This window comes from Heterodontus francisci, chromosome 7 (genome assembly GCF_036365525.1).
Source record: "Heterodontus francisci isolate sHetFra1 chromosome 7, sHetFra1.hap1, whole genome shotgun sequence".
NCBI lineage: Eukaryota > Metazoa > Chordata > Chondrichthyes > Heterodontiformes > Heterodontidae > Heterodontus > Heterodontus francisci.
Window position 1 is genome coordinate 120,121,987 of NC_090377.1, and position 16,633 is coordinate 120,138,619.

Consider the following 16,633-nt stretch of genomic DNA (forward strand, 5'->3'; position numbering starts at 1 on the left):
ACTTCTTGTGATCAAACAAGGAGGGAAAAGATGGAAGCCCTTGGACCCCTCCTCACTTAACCATAACGCTCTCTTCATCCCTCTCTTTCTGCGTCCCTCTTCCTATCTCCCCCTCTCTTTCATTAGAGGATCTGTTGAATCCCCCTTTTCTAACCTGACTAAAATGATTATCTTCTGATTTTGAGTTCTGATGACGAGCATTTAGCTTAACTATTGACCTGTCTTCTCCCCTTTACACATGTCGACTGACCTGTATTTTCAACATTTCCCCCTCTTTCTCTCTCATTCTCAGCATTTTCATTTTTTATTCTAGCTTTTTAATTTGAATATTGAGAAAATGAAGTGAAGGACGATAGTGCAGACCAACACCAAGGTTAGAATAAGAGGAGAGAGAATGGTGCCAATATCCACAAAAATATAAATTCCAAACAACTGCCCTGAAGAGGGTAAGGTAAATCAGGAATTAGCACAAAGGAAGACAAATATTTTGGCCTGAATTTCCACAAACCCTATTATTTCTTGCGGAGTTATGGAGGAGCAATGGAAAGTTATTGTCAAAAGGCCAATCTGGATCTGAATGCACTTTAAAACTTTTTTTGTGCAGTAGCACCATCTACAGTACTGGAAGAGTATATGTCTTTGGAGCTTTTATTTTCATGGACATAAGCACCATTTTAGCATCCTTTCTTCTTTTGGGCCTCCTTATCTCGAGAGATAATGGATACGCTCCTGGAGGTGGTCAGTGGTTTGTGAAGCAGCGCCTGGAGTGGCTATAAAGGCCAATTCTGGAGTGACAGGCTCTTCCACAGGTGCTGCAGAGAAATTTGTTTGTTGGGGCTGTTGCACAGTTGGCTCTCCCCTTGCGCCTCTGTCTTTTTTCCTGCCAACTACTAAGTCTCTTCGACTCGCCACAATTTAGCCCTGTCTTTATGGCTGCCCGCCAGCTCTGGCGAATGCTGGTAACTGACTCCCACGACTTGTGATCAATGTCACACGATTTCATGTCGCGTTTGCAGACGTCTTTATAACGGAGACATGGACGGCCGGTGGGTCTGATACCAGTGGCGAGCTCGCTGTACAATGTGTCTTTGGGGATCCTGCCATCTTCCATGCGGCTCACATGGCCAAGCCATCTGGTGAGTTTGTATTTCATGACAGATAAAACTACTTCTCCCCAATGCTTGCCCTAGTTCTCTTTCCCCTCCCCACCCCCAAAACCATTCTTCACCCAGTGTTCTCAAAAGGAAAGACTTATGTTTATTTAGTGCCTTTCACCATCTCAGGATGCCTCAAATCACAGTAGCTATACTTCGAAAATATTCTTATTGGCTGAAAAGCACTTTGGGATATCATTGGGTCATGAAAGGCATTATATAAATGCAAGTCTTTCTTATAATTCGAACTTTGGATGCTACAGCTGAGCCTCACGGTCCATTCCATTGTTTGGTAGGTTTGCTTGCTATTTGTTGACATAAACTGAACTCTACTCAAGTTTGTTGCCTGACAAAAGTACCAACCTACATCTGGTGATCGGCTTGAAGGAACAACATAAAGGAGAAGAGAGATTGAGGGAGAGTATCGCAGAGCTTGGGGCCAAGGCAGCTGTAGATAGGGCCATCAATAGTAGGGCAAAGGAAATAGGTTATCTACGAGAGTCCAGAAGAGAAGGAACGCAGAGTTCTCAGACAGTTGTAGGGCTGGAACAGGTTACATAGATGGGGAGATAAAGAGATTTGAACACAAGGATGAGAATTTTAAATTAAGGATTGCTGGACAGGGAGCCAATGTGGGTCAGCAAGCACAGGGGTAACAGGTGACCAGGACTTGGTGCAAGTTAGGATATGTACAGTGGAGTTTTGGATTAACACAAGTTTAAGAAGGGCGCAAGCTGGGAGGCTGGCAAGGAGAGCATTGGAATAGTCGAGTCTGAAGGCAACAAAGGAGTGGATGCTTAGTGTTAAGTTTGAGCTTTGGCTCTGAGGTTGCTCAGTGAAGATGCAACAATGCCTATAGCTGCAATGCTTACAGATAGACAAAATAAGCCAGGGATCCCACTCCTGGTTACTGTCTAGTGATCCTTGGTGGAAAGTAGACACATCTGCTAGGTGAGGACAAGAACAGGCTTGATTGTGGTACCCCCACAGTCAAATAGCTGACACACTCACAATCTAGGCTCACATAAGGTAGCATAGCCTCTGGCACTTTTTTTGCACTGTGCAAGAGTCAACACTTTCAGGAACTAAGGGGAAAATTGATAAAAGGGAATCTAGTGATTGAATGGTTAAAATGACAGCCGTCTGACTCAAGTTCATTGGGTTTGGCACAACTGTTAACAGCCAGTAAATCTCCTTGTTTCAGTTTCGTTTCTAGGATTCCGTGTCTCACAAGTCTTTTGTTAAACACGCCTTGAATTGAAAAGCAGAAGAGGTAAATAAAACACGAGGAGAAATGTCGCAACAGATTATTACAGAATTCAGCCTCAAGACCCTCTGTGCTAACCAGGGGTCTCTGGATTATAACACCATCCAGAGGGATATTGCCAGCCATTTCAGTGTCTCTGAGATGGACATAAACCGGGTCCTGTACAACACTGAGTACTTCGCTGTGGTGAAAGGATCAGGAGCTGCACTACTGGGGTCCAATCTGACTCCAGACAGTTTGGTCATCGCTGTCACCTCGGTCAGACTGTGCAAGAACTATCCCAAGAGGGACTGTGAGGGCTGCAACAAGCTACATCTATGCCACCGTTTTATCTACGACGACTGTAGATCATCCAAAACGCAGTGAGTGTGTAAGGGAACTCTTCTTTCTGAAGAACAATAATACCCAGCCGTGTTATCTGCTGTACAGCCTGGTTTGTAAATCATGATGTTGCACAGGCTTTAGAAAGTTACTGTTACCAGTCCTTTAAATGAGAGTCCAGAATCCGTGAGTCAGCTGCTATTATTTATCCAATTAAATCTTGTTCTTGTCGACCAGAAGATCTGGTTACACCTAGCCTGCAAGTCATACATTGGGCGGGTTCTTTTCTATTTGTTTGTGGGATGTGGGCAAGGCCGGCAATAATAGAATCATGGAATGGTTACAACACAAAAGGTGGCCATTTTGTCCTTTGAGTCCCCTAACCACGAACTGAGTAAAAAAAAAGGTTTTCCTCATGTCGTTCTTTTGCCAATCTTTGTCCTGTGCTTTGCAACCCTTCCACCAATGAGAACAATTTCTCTGTCTTGATCCCTCATGATTTTGAACACATCTATTAAATCTCCTCTCAACCACAGTGGCGCAGTGGTTAGCACCGCAGCCTCACAGCTCCAGGGACCCGGGTTCGATTCTGGGTACTGCCTGTGCGGAGTTTGCAAGTTCTCCCTGTGTCTGTGTGGGTTTCCTCCGGGTGCTCCGGTTTCCTCCCACATACCAAAGACTTGCAGGTTGATAGGTTAATTGGCTATTATAAATTGCCCCTAGTATAGGTAGGTGGTAGGGAAATATATAGGGACAGGTGGGGATGTGGTAGGAATATGGGATTAGTGTAGGATTAGTATAAATGGGTGGTTGATGGTCGGCACAGACTCGGTGGGACGAAGGGCCTGTTTCAGTGCTGTATCTCTAAACTAAACTAAACCTTCTCTCAGGAGAACAACCCCAGCTTCTTCAATCTATCCTTGTAACTGAAGTCCTTCATCCCTGGCACCATTCTCATAAATCTTTTCTGCACCCTCTCGAAAGACTTCACATCCTTCCGCCTAGAATTGGACACAGTACTCCAGCTGAGGCCAAACCAGTGTTTTATCAAGGTTCAACATAACTTTTTCATGCTTCTGTACTCTATGGGCTGGATTTTGTGGAGACTGCGGGGCTCCCAGCGCCAGGTCGAAACGATAAATGGGACGCCGCCTTGGCCATTTCGTGTCTCCCCCCCACCCCCCCCACGTCAGAGCGATCCCCTGTTGTTTTATGCTCGCAGTGGCCACTGCTGGTACTGCAGAGGCCTTGGACCCAGGTCCAATGCTGGAACCCTGGACTTCAGGTAAGTGAGGTGGGGTCGCCGGGGCCAGTCCAGAAGACACAACCAAGGGAGGGTGGGCATGAAATCCAGGGGAGATGGAGCCATGGAGTTATAGTTTTTGCCAGCGGGGGTCCTCTGTGATCCACAGATTGCCCACGAAGGAGGAACCCCCCCCAAACCCACAGGGAGGGCAACTTATTTTATAAGGTGGCCTCCCCACGTGGCGGAGGCACCTCTTTTCTCCACACCCCCCCCCCCCCCCCACCCCCCTGCCGCTGATTAGATCCCAGCGCAGTGGGAAGAGGCCCTTAAATGGCTGTTAATAGTACACTTAAGGGCATCAACTTGCCTCTAGGCAGGAAGGCCATCGTCGTCCTATCCCGCCCCAACAAAATCCCTTGGCAAAGGACCCCCCCCCCCCCCCCCACTTCCTGTCGCAATTCTATGGGGCCACCTGCCTCGGACCTCGCCTCAGGGAGGTCCCATAAAATCACAGCCTATGCCTCTATAAACCCCAGGATCCCATTTCAACCACTTTCTCAAACTGCCTTGCCACCTTCAATAATTTGTGCAGATATACCCCCAGGTCTCTCTCTTCCTGCAACCCCGTTAGAATTGTACCCTTTGTTTTCTATTGCCTCTCCTTATTCTTCCTACCAAAATGTATCATTTCACACTTTACTACATTAAATTTCATCTGCTACGTGCCCACCCATTCCAACAGCATCTATGCCCTCTTGGAGTCTATCATTATCCTTCTGACTGTTCACAATACTTCCAAGTTTTGTGTCATCTGCAAATTTTGAAATTGTGCCCTGGACACCAAGTCTAGTGATCCTAATACTGACCTCTGGGGCACACCGCTGTACACCTTCCTCCAGTCTGAAGAACAACCGTTCACTGCTACTCTCCATTTCCTGTCACTCAGCCAACTTCGTATAAATACTGCTACTGTCCGTTTTATTCCCATGGGCTTCAAATGTGCTGGCACTTTATCAAACGCCTTTTGGAAGTCCTTAGACACCACAAGAACTGCATTAACCTCATCAACCCTCTCTGTTACCTCATCAAAAAACTCAATCAAGTTGGTTAAACATTTGCCTTTAACAAATCCATGCTGGTTTTCTTGAATTAATTTACACTTGTCCAAGTGAACTGTTAATTTTGTCCTGGATTATTGTTTCTAAAAGCTTTCCCACCACCAAGGTTAAACTGAATGGCCTGTCATTGCTGGGTTTATCCTTACACCTTTTTTGAACAATGGTGTAAAATTAGTAATTTTCCTGTCCTCTGGCACTACCCCTCTATTTAAAGAAGGATTGAAAGATTATGGCCAGTGCCTCTGCAATTTCTACTCTTACTTCCCTCAGCACCCACAGATGCATCCCATTTGTCCTGGTGACTTATGAACATTAAGTGCAGTCAGATTTTCTAATACCTCCTCTTTATCAATTTTTAGCCCATCTAGTATCTCAGCCACCTCCTCTTTTACTATGACTTTAGCAGCCTATCGAAAACTTTTGGATTCCCTTTTATGTTAGCTTCCAGTCTCTTCTCATACTTTCCCTTGGCCTGTCTTATTCCTCTTTCACTTCCCCTCTTCTATATTCAGCCTGGTTCTCACTTGTATTATCAACCTGACATCTGCCATATGCCCTTCTTTTCTTCTTCATCTTATTGCCCACCTCTCAGTTGTTCTAAGATGGTGGGTCTGCTCCTTAAGCCGTTGCAGTCCTCGTGGTAATGAGACTCCCACAATAGTATCAGGCAACAAATTCCACCATGTTGATCCAGCAATGGTAAAGGAACAGCGACATATGTTCAAGTCAGGGTGATATGTGGTTTGGAATGAAACCTGGAGGTGACATTTGAACCACAACATTGCTGCTCTTGTTCTTCTAGGTGCAACAGTTATAACCTGCATTTATATTGCACCTTTAATGTAGTCATAAAGTCCCAAGGCATTTCACAGGAGCATAATCAGACAGAATTTGACAGAGTCATATAAAGAGATATGAGGCCAGGTGACCAAAAGCTTGGTCAAAGAGGTAGGTTTTAAGAAGCATCTTAAAGTAGGAGAGAGAGATAGAGAAGTGGAGAGGTTTAGGGAGGAAATTACAGAGTTTAGGCATTGAAGGCACAGCCACCGACGGTGGGGTAAAAGAAACATGGGATGTACAAGAGGCCATAATTTTAGACACAGAGTTCTCAAAGGGATGTCGGGCTGGAGGAGGTTATAAAGATAGGGACGAGACCATGGAACAGTTTGAACGTGAGAATTGGAATTTTAAAATGAAGGTGTTGCGGGACCAGGAGCCAGTGTAGGTTAGCAAGCGTAGATGGAACTTGGTGCGAGTTCGGACACGAGCAGCAGTATTTTGCATAACCTCAAGTTTGAGGAGGGTTGAATGTGGGAGGTCGGCCAGGAATGTACTGGATTAGTCAAGTTTGGAGGTAACAAAGGCATGGATGAGGGTTTCAACAGCAGATGAGCTGAGGCAGGGCTGGATTCGAGCAATGTTATGGAGGTGGAAATAGGCAGTCAGTGTGAGTTAGGATATGAGCAGCAAAGTTTTGGAAGAGCTGAAGTTTGCAGAGGGTTGAGGCTGGGTGGCCAGCCAGAAGATCATTGGAATAGTTGAATCTAGCGGTAACACGCATGGATGAGGGTCTCAGCAGCTGATGGGCTGAGGCAAGAGTGGAAATCACAGAGGAGGAAGGTGCTGCACAAGTAACCTTGCTGAGTTGCTGCAGTACATCCTGTAGTTTGTAATTACTGCAGGCACAATGCATTGGTGGTAGAGGCGTGGATATTGGGTTCAGTAGCTGGGGCACCGATCAAGTGAACTACTCTGTCCAGGCTGGTGTTGAGATTGAGTGTTTTTGGAGCTGCACCCATCCCAATACATGGTGAGAATCCCAGGATTCAGCAATGGCAACACCAGTAAAGATTATGGGGAGGTGGCTGGGCTATCTTTTGTTCAAGGTGACCAATCCTTGGCACTAATATGGTGCAAATGATATCTGCCACGTCAGCCCAAGTCTCAGTATTATCCGGGTTCCACTCCAGGCTGACATCGTCAGTGAGCAGCTGCACTCCTGACCTGGCAACGGGAATGTATTTCATGAAGCAGCTGAAGGTGGTTGGACTGAGGATGTCAGTGAAGAATTCCTGTAGCAATGTCCTGAGGCTGTGATGGCCAGCTTCTGCTAACCATGACCATCTTCCATTGCATCAGGTGTGACCCCATCTATTGAAGGGTTTTCCTTTTGATGTCCATGGAGCTGCTTTGACTGAATGTGACAAGGCTACAGAGCTTTGCAACAAAGGTTCAGCAAACTAATTCCTGGGATGGAGGGATTGGCCTATGAGGAAAGATTAAATAGACTGGGCCTTTATTCTTTGGAGTTCAGAAGATTGAGAGGTGATCTCATTCAAACATACAAAATTCTTACAGGGCTCGACAGGGTTGATGCATGAAGGATGTATCCCCTGGCTGGGGAGTCTAGAACCAGGGGACACAGTCTCAGAATAAGGGGCAGGCCATTTAGGACTGAGATGAGGAGGAACTTCTTCACTTAGAGGGTGGTGAATCTTTGGAATGCTCTGCCCCAGAGGGCTGTGGAGGCTCAGTCGTTGAGTATGTTCAAGACTGAGATTGATAGATTTCTACATATTAAAAACATCAAGGGACACGGGCATAGTGCAGGAAAATGGTGTTGAAGTAAAAGATCAGCCATGATCTCATTGAATGGCAGAGCAGGCTTGAAGGGCTGAATGGTCTGCTGCTGCTCCTATTTCTTATATTCATCATTTGTGGGACTACTTGGCTCAGTTGTAAGCACAGTTCATAGCACAGTAAGCTGGTTCAGCCTGAGAGAGTGACTAGGGAGGGAGACAGGAAAAATAGGGTTCAGACAGAGATTAGGATGCAGCTTGTGCTAAAGTGTGATAGATGGGGTGTGTTATAAGGCTCTAACTGTAACCCCATTTCACATTATAAACAGCAGCCAGATTATTAAACCAGCTAAGGTTATGTAAGTTTCTTGAACGTCCTTTATTTGTTTCAGAAAACCCTGCACATATTTGCACGACATCAAATCCCCACACAATGATGCCATCTTGACTGCTAATGGACTTCGCAATCTGGACATCAAAGAACTGCGTCAGCTTCTGCTACAGAATGATCCCACCCTGCTGCCTGAGGTAGGATACGAAAGAAGCAGGCTGAGAGGGGAACCTCTTACAGGTTATAAAGTTAAATAATTGGGATAGATAAGATAAATCAGGGACATTGCTTCAAATTAAACTAGGACAGTGGGTTAATGTTCAAATGAATGATAGACAAATTTAGGACTGGTGCCAGGAAATTCCTCTTCACAAATAAAAGGATTGGACTCTGTAAATCACAAGTTAGGCCTCAGCTGGAGTATTGTGTCCAATTCTGGGCACCGCACTTGAAGAAGGATGTCAAGGCCTTGGAGAGGGTGCAAAGGAGATTTACTAGAATGGTACCAAGGATGAAAGACTTCAGTTATGTGGAGAGACTGGAGAAGCTGGGATTGTTCTCCTCAGAGCAAAGAAGGTTAAGAGGAGTTTTAAGAGAGGTGTTCAAAATTATGAAGGATTTTAATTGAGTAGATTGAGAGAAACAGTTTCCATTGGTAGGATGGTCAGTAACCAGAGGACACAGATTGAAGGTAATTAGCAAAAGAACACGGGATAAGATGAGATTTTTTTTTTACACACTGAGTTGTTATGATGTGGAATGCATTTGCAGAAAGGGCAGTGGAAGCAGAAGTGACTTTCAAAAGGGAATTGGATAAACACTTGAAAAAGAAAAAATTAGGTAAAGGGCAGGGGCAGTGGGTATTTCAAAGAGCTGGTAAAAGCATGATGGGTCGAATGACCTCCTTTTGTGCAGTCTGATTCTAGGCAATGTAGCGATTAAGAGCGCAAAACGTTGGCTAGCAATGTTTGTTTCTCTACCTCCTCTCTACTTCAGAGGGACTGAAGCCAATTGTAGTGTCCTTACCATCGCTTGGGTTACATTCAGCAAGTGCAGCTTTGTCTTAAAGGGGCAGAACGTTTGAAAAGTAAATGTCCTCATTTGAGGCCTAGTTCAAAAGGGCATTACAGCATTAGTTAAATCAGTGCTGCCCCGTGCAGATTTATTTACAGCATTTCTTGGATTGGCCTATGTTACGGACTTGCAACATAAAACAGTGAGGACAATCTGGTTGCAGGTGGTGTGCGTAATGTACACCTCATGATGCTGAAGGCATTGCAGTTGTGTGGGGCAAGCTGAATGGGCTAGAGGATCTGTTCCTGTCTGTCATTGTCCATATGTTCATATTGCTGGTGTCCGGTGCGTGCTGTGTAGGAACTAGGTACTTTCCAACAAAGAAGGCAGAAGAAATAATGTTGTCCTTCCTTTTGACTCCCTGCTTTGTCAGGACTCCCTGTGAGCATCCCAAGAGTTGGCAACTATTATAGGCAAAAAATGGTGGACAGAGACAAGTCCTAGACAGAGGAAGGTGACAAATAAACATGAGATGATATCTTCTCTTTTCAGGTCTGTACCTTTTACAACAACGGGAATGGTCCCTATGGCTCTTGCAGCTTCAAGCAGTCTTGCAAGAAGCTTCACATCTGTCTTCAGTTTATTCTGGATGCCTGTCCACTCAGAAGCCAGTGTGGGCGATCCCACAGTTTCCTGGAAAGCCGGAAATTGCTGGAGAATCACAGATTGAACATAGAATTGATCTGTGACCTGCCATCTGTATATCGTAACATCTATGAAATCAGGAGATGGGAGCCTGCTGATGAGAAAGGTAAAACGCAGTTTTGATTCCCATTGAATTTTCACTTGTTTTATTCCCCTGTCCCCAACTTTAAAGGTGGTTCAGTTGGTAGCACTCTCACTTTGAAGTCAGAACATCATGGGTTCGAGCCCCACTCCAGGGACTTGAGCCCATAATGTGGGCTGATACTTTAGTGCAGTAGTGAGGGAGTGCTGCACTCCTGGAAGGGATGTCGTTTGGATGAGACATTAAACTGAGGCCTTGTCTGCTCTCTCAGGTGGGGTGTAAAAGATTCCCTGGTGCTATTTCGAAGAAAAGCAAGGGAGTTATCCCCTGTGTCTTGTCCAATATTTATCCATTAACCAAAGCCACTATTACACTGCTGTTTTTGCAGATTTGCTGTGCACAATTTCCTACATTACAACAGTGACTACACTTCAAAAGTAACTAATTTGCTACAAAGCAGTTTTGGACATCCTGAGGTCATGAAAGGCACTATATAAATGCAAATCTTTCTTTTCTGTTCCATGACCTAAGATGATTTCAGACACTCACTGAAAATGATTTAATTACAAACTCTTCAACTATTTAATTTCTTATTTTTAATGCAGCCACTGTCCCAATGCTCCTAACATTGCTGTCCAAAACAGTCAAGGAGGTTGCATCATAGTTGAACTTATGTTAACAGTTAAAAGGGGAGGAGTGGAAAAATATTTGCCTGGCAGTGACTGGGATCCGTGTTCACATGTCGATGACTGAGGAGCATAGCTTACTCAGCTAAGTCTCATTTACACAATGATGCTGTTTGTACCTGGGGTTTTCAGAGTGCTGGAGAGGTGCAGAGGAGTTGGTGCCCTGCCAGATGTTTATTGCCTTATCTTACATCCAGGATTTCAGGGCTGTGATTCTCGTAAACATCAAGACCATTCTGGGTTTCCTGACCGATCTCTGTCCTCTTCACTGTCTTTCAATTAAAACTAGTGTTGCCAACTCTGTTTGGACATATTCCTGGAGGTATCATCACATGACCACCTCCCTCTAACTGCCTGGCCCCCATTGGTTGCTTAACCCGCCCCCTACCTGCAATGCACCAATCAGAAAGTGAACAGTCTCCTTATTCCCTGATTGGATGATTCTTGACTGTCAGTCAAACTGCCTTTATTCCCATGTCTGATTCAAACTGATAAAACAAATGTGTTGAAAGAAAATTTTTAAAATGCACAATATTTAGTGCCTTTATGATTTTACTCTTGGGGTTGCTCTGAACGAATAGTATCCGGGAGATTAATCTTTAATCCCTGGAGACTCCTGGACAATCCTGAAGGGTTGGCAACACTAGTTTGAAGCCTCTTTAGATTGTTTTCTTGGTCATCTCATTGATCTTATTTTGTAATCAGCTGGAAACTACATCACATTTCTTTGGTGTGGTGTTATCTGAGCTCTTTACCTGGAGCAGAGACAATTAAATTCTGTCTCAGCTGAACCAAGCTATACTTTTAATTGGCGTCATTGTTTTAATTCCTCAGTCACTGAATCTTGACCAAGTGACAATGAGATGGCCTTTTAAATCTCATTTGATTTGTGAATCTAAGGTAAGTGCTTATCTCTCACCTCCCTTGGCTTCAACCTAGCTTTATAACGCTATAATTGACTTTCTTTCATTCTTTGTACATCTCGGTGACCATTCCTTTTTTTCCTCGTTATCTGTCCTCTGCACAGTTTTGTCAGTAGATGCAAAGGCTGAGTAACTGCTCAGTTTTGAATTTGTCTGTAATCCTGTTTATCTGTGTTTGTTGTTGATGTCTGTGATGCTCTGATAGTTTGAAGCCAGGCATGGTGTGCTCAATCTGCAGTGAAGATCTACCAGAATGGTACCAGGGATGAGGGACTTCAGTCTCTTGGAGAGATTGGAGAAACTGGGGCTGTTCTCCTCACAGCAAAGAGGGATAAGGGTATATGTCATAATTTTGAACACCTCTATTAAAGAGTAAATAAGGAGAAACTGTTTTCAATGATAGAATGGTCAGTAACCAAAGAATTAAGATAATTGGTGAAAGAACCAGAGGGGAGATGAAGGTTTTTTTTTTAACACAGTGTGTTGTTATGATCTGGAATGTACTGCCTGAAAGGGAGGTGGAAGCATATTCAGTAGTAACTTTCAAACGGGAATTGGAAAAATATTTAAGAAGGAAAAATTTGCAGGGCTGTGGGGAAAGAGCAGAGGCATGGGACTAATTGAATAGCTCTTTCAGAGAAGCACGGGCACAATGATCCGAATGGCCTTTTTTTGCGTTGGATGAGTCTATGTTGGTATAGTTGTTATGTTCTGCATTCATTAAACATCTTAAACAGATAGTACCAAAAGTAACATGTGATTTCTCCATTTCGTTCCAGATAAGGGGCTGTCACCCAGCCACTCCTCCAGTAACTCCAACAGCAACATGGACAGTGAGGAGATCTGCCTATTCTTTCTCAGGAAGCACTGCTCCTTTAAAGGTACTGAGACCTCAGCTGGTTGATGTGTTGGAAAGGGGAATAAAGTTGGGTGCTGGAGATGATTCTGAACCTCAGGGCTCAACATTATGAGGAGAAACTTGCAGATTTGAGCTTGTTTCCCATGTAAAAGATCCCGTGGCACTATTTCGATGAAGCACAGGAGAATTATCCCCGGTGCCCTGGCCAATATTTATCCCTCAACCAACTTCATTAAAGCAGATTATCTGGTCATTATCTCATTGCTGTTTGTGGGATCTTGCTGTGCACAAATTGGCTGCCGCATTTCATGCATTACAACAGTGACTACAGTTCAAGAAGTATTTCATTTGTTGTGATGTCCTGAAGTCATGAAATGTGCTGTATAAATGAAAGTCCTTCTTTTTAATGGGGTAGCAAACTGTAAGTTAGGCCATGAGCACAAAACTGAAGGATCCTGAGTCAAACCTAATAAGATACAATTAAAACTGGAGATTAGAATAAACTCTTCGTTCCTCACCGAGTAATGGACTTGTTTAACAGAACTGGCAGGGTTGAATATTGGAGGTCGCCAGATCACTAGGCATGATGAAGGCCAATCTGCCCATCTTGGCTCATCTAGAAATAGCAACATAGAAAGATATACGGCACAGAAGGAGGTCATTTGGCCCATTGTATCTATGCCAGTCAAGAGAGTTATCCAGTCTAATTCCACCTTCCAGCTAGTGGCCCTTAGCCCTGTAGGTTACAGCCGAGGCACAGAGCAGAGAGGTTATGATGGAACTGTATAAAATATTAGTTCGACCACAGCTAGAGTACCATGTACAGTTCTGGTCACAACATTACAGGAAGGATCATACTGGAGAGGGTACAGAAGAGACTTCAAGGAAGTTGCCTGGTCTGGAGAACTTTAGTTAGGAGGAAAGATGGAATAGGCTGGGTTTGTTTTCTTTGGAACAGAGAAGACTGAGGGGAGATTAAATTGAGGTGTATAAAGTTATGAGGGACTGTGATGGAGTGGATAAGAAGGACCTATTTCAGCTGGCAGTGGTCAGTAGCCAGGAGCATAGATTTAATTAATTGGTAGAAGGATTAGAGGAGAGTTGAGCAATTTTTCAGCCATAGGCTGGTGGGGGTCTGGAACACACTGCCTGGAAGGAAATATCCAAGTGTTTTGTAAATGCAATGAGAGTTTCTGCCACTACCACCCATCAAATATACTACCCTCATCGATCCTCCTTGTTACCTTCTCAGAAAATTCCATCAAGTTAGTCAGACACGACCTTCCTTTAACAAATCCATGCTGACTATCCTTGATTAATCTGTGCTTCTCTAAATGATGATTTATACTTTTCCAATAATTTGCCCATCATCAAGGTAAGGCTGACTGACCTGTAATTCCTTTGTATATCCTTCCTCCCTTTTTTAAATAACGGTATAATTTTAGCTGTCCTCCAGTCCTCCGGCACCATACCTGTAGCCAGAGAGGATTGAAAAATGATGGTCAGAGCCTCCGCTATTCCTTCCCTTGCTTCCCTTAACAGCCTGGCATACCTTTCATACGGGCCAAGTGATTTATCCACTATCAAGGACGCTAAACACCTTATCTATCTACAAAGACCTTAGATCTTCCTCATCACAGCATTCAGCTGCTTGTTAAACAATTCCAGGAGTTTTGCCTGCAGTACTTAAGTCCACCCCAGATGTTGATCACACTTTGTGTGAAGAACATTCTAGCATCAGTCCCAATTTCACCAGTTTGACCCTGTGTCCCCACATCCAAAGGCCACAGTTTGGTCTGAAGTTGTATTCTGGGCCTACCTCGTATATAAAGCACTCAACAGCTATCCAAACATACAGTTGTCTCTTTGTGCTATGGAACAGCTTCCAGTGAAAGTGGCTCCTCAATTTTAATGGACTCAATAGTGCAAAAGGAAGCCATTCGGCCCATCGTGTCTGTGCACGCTCTTTGAAAGAGTGCACTTGAGCCCTGAGTCTAGCTTAACCTATGATCTTCTGACTAAGATTGCGATCACTGAGCCAAGGTGTGTAAGACATTTTAATAAATATCTTTTGATGATCAATGAATATAAGCAGATCTTTTGTTCGGGACAGTAAATAGATGAGACGGAGCCCATGATAGGGTGGTTGTCCATGGTTTATAGAAGACCCAGACCTGACCACCTAAATGGCCATTTCTCAGGTAATTATTTTTCAATGATCAAGCATCTTACTCCACACAGCATGAGATCACACATATCAGCTTTTTGCTTGACATTATCACTCCAGGAAACTCGAGTCATTAAGCTTTAAGCTGGGGCATGAAAAGGAATTTAGAAAATACATAGAAGGGAAAAATCACCAGAAAATAAGATGAAACCCATTTGAAATGATCTTGTATATTTGTGCTTCACTCAGCTAGGTGTAAACTGGTTCACTTCAAGCTCCCTTATCGATGGCAGGTTTATGAGGAAGGTTGGAAAGATCTCCCAGACATGGAGCAGATTGAAAAGGATTACTGTAATCCTAAGAACATAGGCAGGTAAGTTTGATATAAGGACCTAGCGCAGGGTTGTGTAAGACTTTGCCTTTTCAGATGCAAACTCTCGTTACTGGGCTTCTTTTCCTTCTGATTGATTTGTAAAATCTCTTTTTATTTTACAAGTTATGTTATATTATAATGTATTTTATTAATATATTATGTTACATTATAATTATGTTATAGTATTATAACCCTACCTCGGCCTTCTTGCGACTGCGCCCCTAGCACGATCCTCCGTTTTTCCGGAGGCGAAGTTTCCGGCACTGGGATCTCCATCCATTTAAATACGGGGATCCCACCTCCAAGAGCTGCCAGCCAAACATGGGGCCAGTTGCTCAGCAGTATTGGCAGTGCAACCAGGAGCAGTGGCCACTGCCGATACTGCGGAGGCCTTGGACCCAGGCCCAGTGCTGGAACCCCAGACCTCAGGTAGGGGGTTATAGGAAATAGGAGCAGCAGTAGGCCATTCGGTCCCTCGAGCCTGCTCTGCCATTTAACTAGATCATGGCTGATCTTCTACCTCAACGCCATTATCCCCATATCCCTTGATATCTTCAATATCTAAAAATCTGTTGACCTCTATCTTGAACATACTCAATGACTAAGCCTCCACTGCCCTCTGGGGTATAGAATTCTACAGATTTACCACCCTCTGAGTGAATAAATTCCCTCCCTCATCTCAGTCCTAAATGGCTTGCCCCTTATTCTGAGACTGTGTCCCTGGGTTCCAGAGGCCTGCTACCCGACCCGAACTCGACAGGACCCGACGACATGTGTCGGGGTCGGGTCGGGCTCATCTTCAGGGTACGGCTTTCAGGCTCGGGTTGGGTCGGGGGCTGAGCCCAGGTCGAGTCGGGTCGGACACACATGGTAAGTGCTCTGCTGGTAAGTATTGAAATTAAAAAACTTACCTGAGCTGGGAGACCGGGATGAAACAGAGTCTGCGCAGTGAGCGAGTGACGTCACTATGACGTCATCGCATACGCGCTGCAGCTTCGTGGAGCTTCCCAGTCGGAAGGTAAGTTAAGGATGGTCAGGTTGGGTCGGGCTCGGGGCAAAATCGTAGAGACTCGGGCCAGATCGGGCTGGGGTCCGCTGTGGTGTGGTCAGGTTCGGGTTGGGTTCTTTTTTCCCAACTTGAGCAGGCCTCTACCTGGTTCTAGACTGCTCAGTCAGGGGAAACATCCTTCCTGCATCTACCCTGTCAAGCCCTGTAAGAATTTTGTCTGTGGGGGAGGGTGGTTGTAATGTCCAGGGGGAGGGGGACTCCTGGGAGGTGCATTGTTTCCCAGCCCGGGCCCTCTGTGGGTCACAGAATACCAGAGGAGGGACCCCCGACCCCCAAGAGTCTTCAGGAAGAGTGCCTTGTTTTACAAGGCGCCTTCCCCGCGTGGTGGAGGCCACCACATCAGCCCCCCCACCACCCCCACCATTGGTTAAATCCCAGCGGCGGGGGAAGAGGCCCTTAAGTGGCCATTAATAGGCTACTTAAGGGCCTCAATTGGTCTCTGGATGGGAAGGCCATTGTCGGCCTATCTCACACCCCCAGGGAAATCACTTGGCGATGGGGCAGCGATGGGACCTCTGCCACCCCCCTGCCTGCCATCGCGATATTATGGTTCCCCCCCCGCCAACCTCCAACCCCGCCTCAGGGGGTCTATAAAATCCAGCCCATGGTTTAATAATCAGGTGGGATGACTTGTATTTCCATAATATCTTTCACTACCTCAAGAGGTCACAAAGTGCTCTACAGTCACCGAAGTACTTTTTGAAGTTTAGTCACTGTTGTAATGTAGGAAACACGGCAG

General features: G+C 45.0%; 1 protein-coding gene across 1 annotated transcript in view; it reads left to right on the forward strand.

Moving 5' to 3' along the window:
* The first annotated feature begins 2,373 nt into the window (after positions 1 to 2,373).
* The window catches only part of LOC137372283 (protein mono-ADP-ribosyltransferase PARP12-like), a 49,517-nt gene continuing 35,257 nt past the window's right edge, over positions 2,374 to 16,633 (forward strand). Inside the window, exons 1-5 of the mRNA XM_068036042.1 lie at positions 2,374 to 2,783; positions 8,078 to 8,213; positions 9,583 to 9,841; positions 12,206 to 12,307; positions 14,702 to 14,825. Of these exons, the coding sequence (XP_067892143.1) occupies positions 2,449 to 2,783; positions 8,078 to 8,213; positions 9,583 to 9,841; positions 12,206 to 12,307; positions 14,702 to 14,825 (956 nt within the window). The 5' untranslated portion in view covers positions 2,374 to 2,448. The remainder of the gene's footprint in view (positions 2,784 to 8,077; positions 8,214 to 9,582; positions 9,842 to 12,205; positions 12,308 to 14,701; positions 14,826 to 16,633) is intronic.